Below are 10509 nucleotides of genomic sequence, written 5' to 3'. Positions count from 1 at the left end.
ACCCCTCAATCGTCTTGTCCCTTATTTCTCGTCGATAAGTTGTGGTTCAAACGCTTCATTGTATGGAGCCAAAGGAAGCTCGTCATACAATACCTTTGGCTGGAGTAGTTCCAAGAAGAAGGCCGATATGTGCCCATGATGGTTAGATGCAATGGAGGTATATGGGTCTTGTCGGAGATGGAAGAGGCAAAAGATGGTAGAGAAGGAAGACGAAATAGGCAAAAAGGGGTTTGAGACTTAAACTAGGCGGAATAAGGTAGCGAAGTAAGACAGAAGAGGTAGAAGAAGGTCTGGGACTTAGACGAGGTAGAAGTAGGGCTGGGCATGGGCCGGGCTGGGCCCAAATTTGGAGGAATCAGACCTACCCGTTTTAAAATGTAACGGGGTGGGCTGGGCCGGGTAGAAGGATTTTAAGTTTGGAAACCAAACCTAACCCAACTTGTTTCAAACGAGCCGGTTCGGGATGGGTCCACGGGTCCAATTACTTCTTTTTTTTCGGTTTTGATACAGAGCTCTAGAACGTTCCAGATTGCTCCTACAGCCGCAACAGTTCTTCCCAATCAACCAAAACTGATTTCCCAAATCAACGCCACAACTCCCACCAAGCAGCACCGTAAAGATGAAATGAAGTGATACCCCGTCTCCCAGCCATGAACACCACACCAGTCTCGGCTAGAAATTGAAAGAAGCATGTGGAGTTCAGTGAATGTCTGAGGTGACGAAGGTGAATCGATGATAGTTTGAGTTTGGTGACGTCGTCGAGGAGAGATAGGAAATTAAGAAACATGATAGGAGTGGGAAAAGATGAGTCGGCGATGGTGATGGTCGTGACAGCAGTGATATGGTGAATCGGTGGTGGTCTGCGTTTGGTGATGTCAGCAATGAGAAATAGGAGTGGGAATAGATGAGTTGAGTGGGAAAGGTAGTGGTCCCCGTCTCTCTTGCTCATCTCTCCCAATCCCAAATCAAGTTCTCTGTCTCTCGACTCTGATAATGCCTAAACCAGAGATCTCGATGCCGGTGATGGGGTAGTCGTCATTGTTGCGGTGGCGATGGGTTGAAGATGGATTAGTCTTTTGGGTTTTCGGTGATATCGTCGAGGGAGATAGATAATAGTGGGAAAGATGAGATGAGTGTCGGTACTATAGGACTCAGGATGGAGAGAGATTGGGAGAAGGATAATCAAGAAGATGGGTCATCGTGGTGGTCGCCAGACTTGCTACGGCGATGATGTTCTGGATGGTGGAGAAGGTGACTGACGGAGACTGTGGGTGGAAGGGAGGGGACGCAAGAAAAAGTAGAGTTTGAAACCAGAAAGACTTGGGTTTGATTGAGACCTAGAGTAAAAACTGACGTTTAAGATTGGATGATATTATCTTCTTCAATCTCATATGTCCATTGCAATTACAAACGAGCCAGTCTGGGACCCCGTTTTTCTATACATCTGGAATCGCCCCGCCTCTAAAATTTCATTGCCCCGCCCTACCCCTTTTCTCTTATTAAAAATTGGAACTGACCCGTACCTGCCTTGAACCTTGATTACCCGCCCCAACCCACAGTTCTTATACTCGTTTGCCCACCCCTAGGTGGAAGTGGAGAGATTTTTTAGTGTGACCAGTATACGAGGTGGTACACCATGTGTCACTATACAAATGGTGGGATATGTGTGTTAAAAGTTAACAACTTAAAAAATAAAATTTCCCACCACTTATATAAAAACACGTGGTGTACCCCCGTGTTCCAGTCAATGAAAAATTTCTCGTGGAAATTCGTTCTTAGCAATCCCTTTCTTTTCGAGGGCTCTCGCTAAGAATTTCTAGCGAGTGCCTTTTAATTTCATTAAATTTAGTTCCAATATGAAACAAACACTGGACTGCACTAGTAGGTAGTCCAGTCTAATCCAGTGAGAGTTAATGAGGCCTAAAAACACACCCTAAGTATATAATGGTATGGGTCGACCAAGTGCTCGACGAAATGCTTCATCGAAAACATTGAATTTTTTTTTTGGCACTACATGTGCTATTGTTTAATGGAACAAGGTAATCCTGTATCTGCCATTGCTTAGTTGTGCCCTCAGTGAATTTGCTATTTAGCTTTGCCATGATTGTCATCCCTAATGAAAATAATCATCTAGCAATAAACCATTGTTCCATAACTGCAATAAACTTTGTATGCCGACAAATATACAAATGGTTAATCTTCCTAAAGGGGGCACCTAGAAATTAATTCAAAAGCTGTGGTCCGTGAAGATATGAACAGATAAAAAGTCCAAGGTTTGTTGAAAGTTGGAAGGAGCTAAGCAAGCACACAAGTTGACAACGTAATTTCAAAACCGTGTTGCGCCGTACAGCGTGTGTAAGCTGTGCCTTTCTCGAATCTAGATCTTCGGTCAATGTTGACAGACAAGAACAAACCAAAGCTAAGTAATCATCTTTATAAAAAGGAATTGTTATTAGCATTTTAAAATTTTCATTTTATATTTCTCACAAGTGTATTTTTTTTTTATAATTATAGAAAATTTGAAGTGCTGAATAAGATTTTTAAAGTGTTAATAATAATTTTCTTATAAAAACCTAACTACTCTAAGAGTAACTCTTTATTTTAGTCATAATTCGGTTACATGACATTATTTTTAACTGAAATTGTGTTATATAATTTTTGTTTGTATTTAATTATATTACTTATTTTTTTAATATAATACATAAAATAATATATTACGTAATTTGTGTTGTAAATAGATATAAAACTTCTCCTCATCTGCAACTACCTACAAGGAGTGCCAAACATGCCTACTTATATATAATTAATATCTTATCTAGCAAAGTCGGAGCCTTGACCTTGACCATCAGGAATTTCAAGGCCGACATGGCTTTTAGCCTTCCTCCTCCATAGTCCATCCCCATATATCTCTCGCTACATGTATAAAATAACAATTTCTAGATAGATGAAGATAAATCATGAGACGTGACAATCTTAAGAAAATACCTTGAATATCTGCTCTCTCCCATCGTGCTATTTCCTCGCACTTTCCTTCCCGGTATATTCCTTATTATTTGTCTTCGCTCTCCTTATAGCTATATATGCATTGGGCAGCTCCCGAGTCCTGAGAAGTTTTACTTTCAATACTGAAACTTCACAAAGATTATTAATTTCTGCAAATTGCAAGCCTTTTGTTCTTGATCAACAATGGACTCAACGTGGGTGAACACTTCTCTCGGCCTTAATCTTGTTCCGTTTTGCCGTGCCAATGATAGTCGAGCTCCTGCCACTGTGAGTAGTTTTATAATTCAAGCTTTTTGTTGTTGTTGTTGTTAATATCATTCTTTGATGCCTTGTTTCTTCTGGGTTTGACCTTATTTTCTTGGTAATTAAGTTATACACATTGGAACATCTACTTAATCTCCTAAATAATCTACTTTGAAATCAGATGCAACAAGAGTTTGAAGGGGGTTATGCTCAACTCCAAGGCAATGCATTGGTGAAAGAAGAGGTGAGTTAATTTTGTTCAACATGGTAATGAAACTATGGGTATATATTTTTGCACGTTGTTTTTTCACCTTCTGCACGTCCTTCTTAGTTTTGGCCATTAATTTCGCTTTGATTTGTCACCTTGTGTACATCCTTCTTAATTTTGGCCATTAATTTGGCTTTAATTTGTTTAATCCAATGATTGAAAAAGAGAGAGTGCAACAGGTGAAAAACCGTGTGCATAAATTATCTTTCTGAAACTATTTGTCACCTATAATTTTTTAATGAAACTTATTAACTTGGTCTTCTTAATTTGATTTTAACGGATAGCAGGCAGCTAGTCATCATGATGTGTTGGCTGAAGAGTTGAATAGGGTAAGTGTGGAGAACAAGAAGCTGACTGAGATGCTAACTGCCCTCTGCGAGAATTACAACACTTTGCAATCCCAAGTGGGGGAATTGATGACCACCCAGCAGCAGCAAAACAAAACATCTGATATTTATAGGAAGCGAAAGGCAGACAGTGAAGATTACAACAACGTGATTGGATTAATTAGTACCGGGACTAATACTGACACCAGTTCCATCAGTGATGATAAAGAGTATTCATGCAAGAGGCTAAAGGAGAACACCAACTTAAAGATTTCCAGGGTTTATGTTCACACCGATGCATCCGATACAGGCCTCGTAAGTCCTATTCATCAATTTAACCCTATAGCCCACTGCATCTGTTGAGATTTCTAGGGATTTTTTTCTTCATAAACTATGAACTTCCATTAGTAATTTATTTGATTCTAATTTAATGCAGATTGTGAATGATGGATACCAATGGAGGAAATATGGTCAGAAGGTCACAAGAGATAACCCATCTCCTAGGGCTTACTACAAGTGCTCCTTTGCCCCAAGTTGCCCTGTTAAAAAGAAGGTATTAATTACGTGAACCCAATCTCCTTCTTACCAACATGAAATTCCAGAAAAATAGAAAAGAGAAGTGAGAGTTTTTTTATACAACTATATTGTATTGGGGGTGTGGGGTTTGGTGACCCGATCTATGATTAGGTATCAAACTCATGGAAGTTGGATTTCAGATTTTTCACTTACAAAATAAAAAGAAATACTACTAGATAGTATTGGGGGTGTGAGATTATGTACTGACATTCTTACTAAAATTCTCAGGTGCAAAAAAGTGCTGAAAATCCATGCCTACTGGTGGCTACATATGAAGGAGAACACAACCACATGTATCCTGAGAAGCGAGCTGAAGTTACACTAATAGCCCCGGTATCTCCAAAACAGAACCAGCAGCTTATTACTAGTCCAATTTCCGTTTTACCATCCGTGGCAAAGATATCTCCGGCTCCAACTTTTTTAAGTGACGATAATCGAATAAGTCCCAATAGTGCCATGTGCCCCCCAGAAACTCAAGCTCCGACGTTCCAACAGTTTTTGGTACAACAAATGGCTTCTTCCCTGACCAAAGATCCCAATTTCACATCTGCTCTTGCTGCTGCCATTTCAGGAAGAATTTCAGGCCACACTATGGCCCGAAATGGTGAAAAGTGAAAACCCTAATTAGAGCTACCTTGTTATCACTTAGAGAGAGAGAGACTGAATTTGCAAACTAAATGATGTGTCACTAATAGGAATGAACATGTTTATCAACGCTTAAGTAATATACCAATTATCAACTTCCAAGTCATTTAGTTTCCAAAATTTAGTCTACAAATTGAGTAGGCATTATCCTTTCTTTTCTTATTTACATTACATATGATTTGAGAGTTGTAATTAAAGTGTAGGGATGTAAATAGAATTTGAAATCGATGAACCAAAATCTTGTTGTTCTTTGTTACCATTTATTCACTCATATATATAATATTTATGTGACTTGTGTAAGAATCTGAACTTACCACATATTGAGAAGTTAACGAATCTTGTTTATAACCCATTTCCAATTGGTTTTAAGATTGAACCTTAACTTTTTTATGGTACTGGGCGTGCTTCATCTCTACTAATTATCTCGACTAATTAATAAAACACTTATTGTCAACCAAAATCCTATGAAATTACCAGTTTAACCCTCTAATTAAAACAAAACATGAACAAGAAATATGAGGCAGAAATGTAATTTCACACAATCAAATTTTACTGTTTTTTTTTCAAAGCCTCACCTACATGTAATCTTAACATATCTCTAATTAAAAAAAAAATTAAAAAAAAACTTATCACTCCCACATTCTTTATCACTCTCTTCGTCTCTCCTTTTATTTCAAAAACAAAAATTAAAAAAAAATTCTCACACACTTTGTGTGTGCCCATATGCTAGTATATATTAAAGGCAACTCCCCACATACGACAATTGATTTTTGAAAACCTCAACTTCCTTCAGAGCTCTAATAAGGATATTGTTAGGTAGACTAATTTTTTAGACTAAATTTGTAAACCATGTGATGTGTCACTAATAGGAAATAAGCACGTTAATCAATACTTAAGTAATTATCAAGTCATCAAGAACCACGTCATATAATTTACAACATATGTTTTAAATAGAAGGTCTCCCTAACATCAAGGGGTTCACTTGTGGGAATAATTAATAGAAAACTAGATTTTAATCCTCAAATAAGATGAAGTCTAGAAAAATATCTTATACAAGATTAAAATTTGATTTTAGTCTCTAAACTCTATTTAATACCAACATATGTATTCAATTTCTCTCTTTTTTATTTATAATTTCATAAATTAAATTTTATGAAAATATTATACATTTTAATTCTCATTATGGTAAGTATCTTATATAAGAAAATATTTTCGTAGAGATTTTTCGGTACACTTATGTTTTTGTATATTTTCTTATGTGCCACTAATTTATTACAATATATTTAGGTACGAACATTTCGGTACACTACATAGTATAATAAGTTTAGGTACGGACATTTCGGTACACTAGTTTAATATAATATATTTAGGTACCAACATTTCAGTACACTAGTTTAGTATCATATATTTGGGTACGGAATTTCCGGTACATTTATATTTTTACATATTTTCTTATGTGCCACTAATTCACTACAATATATTTAGGTATGGATATTTCAGTACACTAATTTAGTAAAATATATTATGATATGGACGTTTAGGTACACTAATTAGAGTAAGTTCAATAAAATTAATGAATTAAAATGTGTATAATAAATTAAAATTTAATGTTATGACATTAAATAAAATATCTATTTTTGTTTTATAATATGAATTTGAATTAAGTACAAGGACTAAAATTAATATTCAATCTAACATCAGATTTTTATTCAATTTTAATCTTCTCAAGATTAAAGTTGAAAAACTCCAATAATTAATCTCATAAACACAACTATTTTTGTCGCTTAGAAAGATCAACAGAAATAAAAATTGAATTTCAAGGAAATATACAGAAACCCAACTAATAAGACTTTATACGGAACGACTTGAAGGTGCGGGTCGTGTCAGGAAAAAAAAAAGAGTCCAATAATATTAAGGCCGGAATGTTGGACAAAACGAATTGGAAGCAACTATATTAATAAGTTCATCACATCACTTGGAGTAGCTTATAAGGCATAAGAAAGCAGCTGCATGATCAACATCATGGACAGGACAGGATGGAAAATTGACAAGAAAATAATGCCCTTCAAAAATTTAACTAGTGGAACGTATAGTCGTGATGCAGCCGTATAAATTGACTAATTAAATAACTACTAGTGCATACTCTTCAATTTATTTTTTCAACAAACTAAAATCCTATATATATATATATATATATATATATATATGGAATTTTAGTCTAAGAAGGGCCTAAATGTGTCAATCTGAAATGCTCTCCTAATCTTACAAAAAATCTCTACCGTATGTTGAGCAACTAACCAATGCCATTTGGTTTGGTATGGTGCTGTCCTCATCACCCTCTTCCTTAAACCTAAACCCCAAGACTCTTTGACTTTCTTCCTCTCTCTTTCTCCCTCCACTGAACATCAGACCAAAGCCCTCTTCAAAGCTCATAAATAATGGATTGCCTGAACTCGCATAAGAGTCACCAACATCAAATTAAACTCGATGAAAAAAAATTAAAGTAAATAAGTCGGATTGGACCCTATGCACTGTTCTAAAAATCGGCCTAGGTGAGTGTCTAGGTTGCGCATAGGAGCTAAGCGGTTGAGGACCGATGCGATTTAGGTCAAAACGTAGAGGAAAATCAAGTAGGGACTATGCGGTCTAAGCGGTCTAGCCAGACTAGGCGGACTAGATGAGCTAGGCGGCTTAGGCGGTTCAAGGTTTAGGATTCCATTATTATTATTATTATTTTTAAAAGTACCCATATTATTTCTTTCGCTGTTTCGTGTTTCTCTTCTCCCTATCTCTCCGCACAGACGCTTTCTCTCTCTTTGTGTCTGCACAGACGAGTGTGATGATGTTAGTGCCATAATGGCTTAAGCTTTAACCTTCCCAAATTCTCAATACAAGTATATTTTTTTTAGAATGTAAGTAAGCATAACTTTAAAAATCATAAACATAACACTAAATTTTCGTATATGAAAAGAATTCAGAATGGACCTGAGACTATCTTGGTCCCTTCATAACTCGGCTTGGGACCACGGTCCCACCAATGTACAACTGGTGCTACAGGCCCATTTGCACTCTCGCTAATGAGTTAAGAAATTGAATTATAAGGGACAATCATTCAATTAAGTCTTGGAATGTGACTATTGATATGTGTCGCGTATTGGCTTCTAGGTCTTCTTTCTTTATGACCAGAGAAAGTCTTCCCGCGTGAAAACGACTTATAGTTTGTTAGTGGAGCTTTTTAGTAGTACATGGGGACAAGTCGTAGCTAGTACGTGCTAACTATTAGTACATACTAACTATTGTCCCGCTAGTATGTGATATTTTTTTACTTACAAGACTTGTGAGTAGACCTGTAAACGGATCGGGTTTATTGGGTTTGGGTCGGGTTCAACCCGACCCGTTAAGTTAACGGGTCATCCGAACCCAACCCGTTAAGCTAACAGGTCACCCGAACCCGACCCGTTAAGCTAACGGGTCACCCGTTAAGCTAACGGGTCACCCGTTTCACCCATTATCACCCGTTAACAATTATTATTATTATTTTTTTGCATAAAGTTTATTTTTTGTTATCAAGACTTTACTAAAATTACTAAAATATCCTCAACTAACGGGTGTTAACGGGTCCTAACGGGTCTAACGGGTCCTAACGGGTCTAACGGGTTGACCCAAAGTGACCCGTTATTTAACGGGTTGTTAACGGGTTCACCCGTTAGCGACCCGACCCGTTAAGCATCCACCCAAATACAAATATTAACGGGTTGGGTCGGGCCGGGTTAACGGGTTGGGTCCAAAATGCCAGGCCTACTTGTGAGTCTCATGATCAGTATGCTTGGTGAAATTCTGGAATATGGATGACCTTGAATATGTGATCTTTTGAAATTTAAAGGCATTTTTTTTTAAATCAAACTCTGGAATTTAGCTTAAACATATAGTATATACAGCAATGCAGATACATATATGTATACGATTTCCACTAATTAACATAACTTGTTAATTACTTTTTTACTTGGACTTTAACTGAAAAGTTTTTTTAGTTTTTATTTTGTCAAATAGAGAAAGATTAGGCGAGATTAGGTCTTTGGCAATTGTCACGTGCGAGACACCTACCATCTTCCAAATAGATGAGGACCATTACATACACCCAGAAACCCTCCGCCCTTTCCTCATCCACCAATTGTTGATAATTATTTTCAGTCGCACAAAGATGTAACTTTCATAGCATTACTCTTATTTATGTGGAAAAAATATAACGTTGGCATAAGCTTTAATGTAAAGAAAATGATTTTGTTACTGCACACTCTTGCTCAATTGTGAGTAACGTGTCAATTTACTCTAGCTATTTCATGATTTAATTTGTTTATTTCAATTCAAAAAATAAAAATAAACATATAACATTGTAAAAATAAAAAATAAAAAGTATCGTGTGAAAAACACTTTTTAAAATGTAGTACTAAATTAGTAATAGAGTTAGTGATCTATAAATATAATACCAGAATTAATTATAGGCAAAAGTATATGAGAAGTTTTCAAAATACCCAATATTCAAACAGATACTTCAGATATCATAAAATAAATAACGAAACACGAAAAAATAAATTATGTCCGTTACTTATATTATAATATGTGAAGTACTCCTTGAATACATGATACTTAAAATAATCTCTCATGATATATCACAAAGGAAGAGTGAAGCGAGTCATGTGATGAAGTGGGCGCTGGTGGGGAGGTTTCGTGCATGGACTGATCAGCATCTCCTTGTTGGTTAGTCAATTGTCACTTTGTATGTGGACATTTTTTAGCCCTTACATAATTGACTTCAACGACGACCTCTGAATATGAAAAAAAATGGACAAAGATTATCTGCCCTCCCACTTTTGGTACCCTCCCGTGTCCTTCTGTTTGTGTGGTCACAGTTAAATCACATCAACATTTTATATTACTATTCATTTTTGTCTTATTATATCTATAAAAAAAACAATATAAAATGTTGACATGCCTTAACCGTGACGACACAAAACAGGAAGGCACGGAAGGGCACCGGAAGTGGGAGGGCAGACAATCCTTGTCCGAAAAAAATACAAAGATTTTTTGGTTAGGTGGCTTTGCCGTACGCTTACATTCTTTATTTGTTCACTATTTCGCGGAGAAATGATCAGTGTGCCCAGAATATGAGACGAAGAACCACATATTATGGAGGGACACTTAAAAAGAATTATTTTTTTGTCAAATAAGTCCCTAAATTCATTAAAATTGCTAATTTCATCCTACTATATATTCAATATTATTTTATCCAACTTTTCGTCAACTTAAGTCACTTGACACACTTTAGAGTGTATTACCATCATTTTCTCGCCTATAAGCCCTTAGCATTTCATATAGGTTGCGAATCTAACGTCTAATTTACCCTCCAAAGTTAACTCCATACGCTATTTGTTTATGAAAAATTACCAA

At 36.3% G+C, this 10509-nt stretch overlaps 1 protein-coding gene across 2 annotated transcripts; it reads left to right on the top strand.

Moving 5' to 3' along the window:
- Positions 1-2826: 2826 nt before the first annotated feature.
- On the top strand, positions 2827-5317 carry LOC103421017 (probable WRKY transcription factor 40). 2 transcript variants are annotated; one of them, XM_070825870.1, is made up of 5 exons: positions 2827-3270; positions 3428-3490; positions 3799-4155; positions 4277-4393; positions 4645-5317. In XM_070825870.1, the coding sequence occupies exons 1-5, from the start codon at positions 3187-3189 to the stop codon at positions 5029-5031; spliced, it is 1008 nt and encodes a 335-aa protein (XP_070681971.1). In that variant the 5' UTR covers positions 2827-3186; the 3' UTR covers positions 5032-5317.
- The last annotated feature ends 5192 nt before the right edge of the window (positions 5318-10509 follow it).

This window comes from Malus domestica, chromosome 08, assembly GCF_042453785.1.
Source record: "Malus domestica chromosome 08, GDT2T_hap1".
Taxonomy (NCBI): domain Eukaryota; kingdom Viridiplantae; phylum Streptophyta; class Magnoliopsida; order Rosales; family Rosaceae; genus Malus; species Malus domestica.
Note: the sequence above shows the minus strand (reverse complement) of the source record. Positions and strands in the feature narration are given on the sequence as shown.

Bases quoted from the DNA above. Each gene is read 5' to 3' on its own strand.
- LOC103421017 (XM_070825870.1), top strand. From the start codon at position 3,187: ATGGACTCAACGTGGGTGAACACTTCTCTCGGCCTTAATCTTGTTCCG. The intron at 3,271-3,427 runs GTGAGTAGTTTT...CTTTGAAATCAG, and splicing joins ATAGTCGAGCTCCTGCCACT to ATGCAACAAGAGTTTGAAGG. The intron at 3,491-3,798 runs GTGAGTTAATTT...TTTAACGGATAG, and splicing joins ATGCATTGGTGAAAGAAGAG to CAGGCAGCTAGTCATCATGA.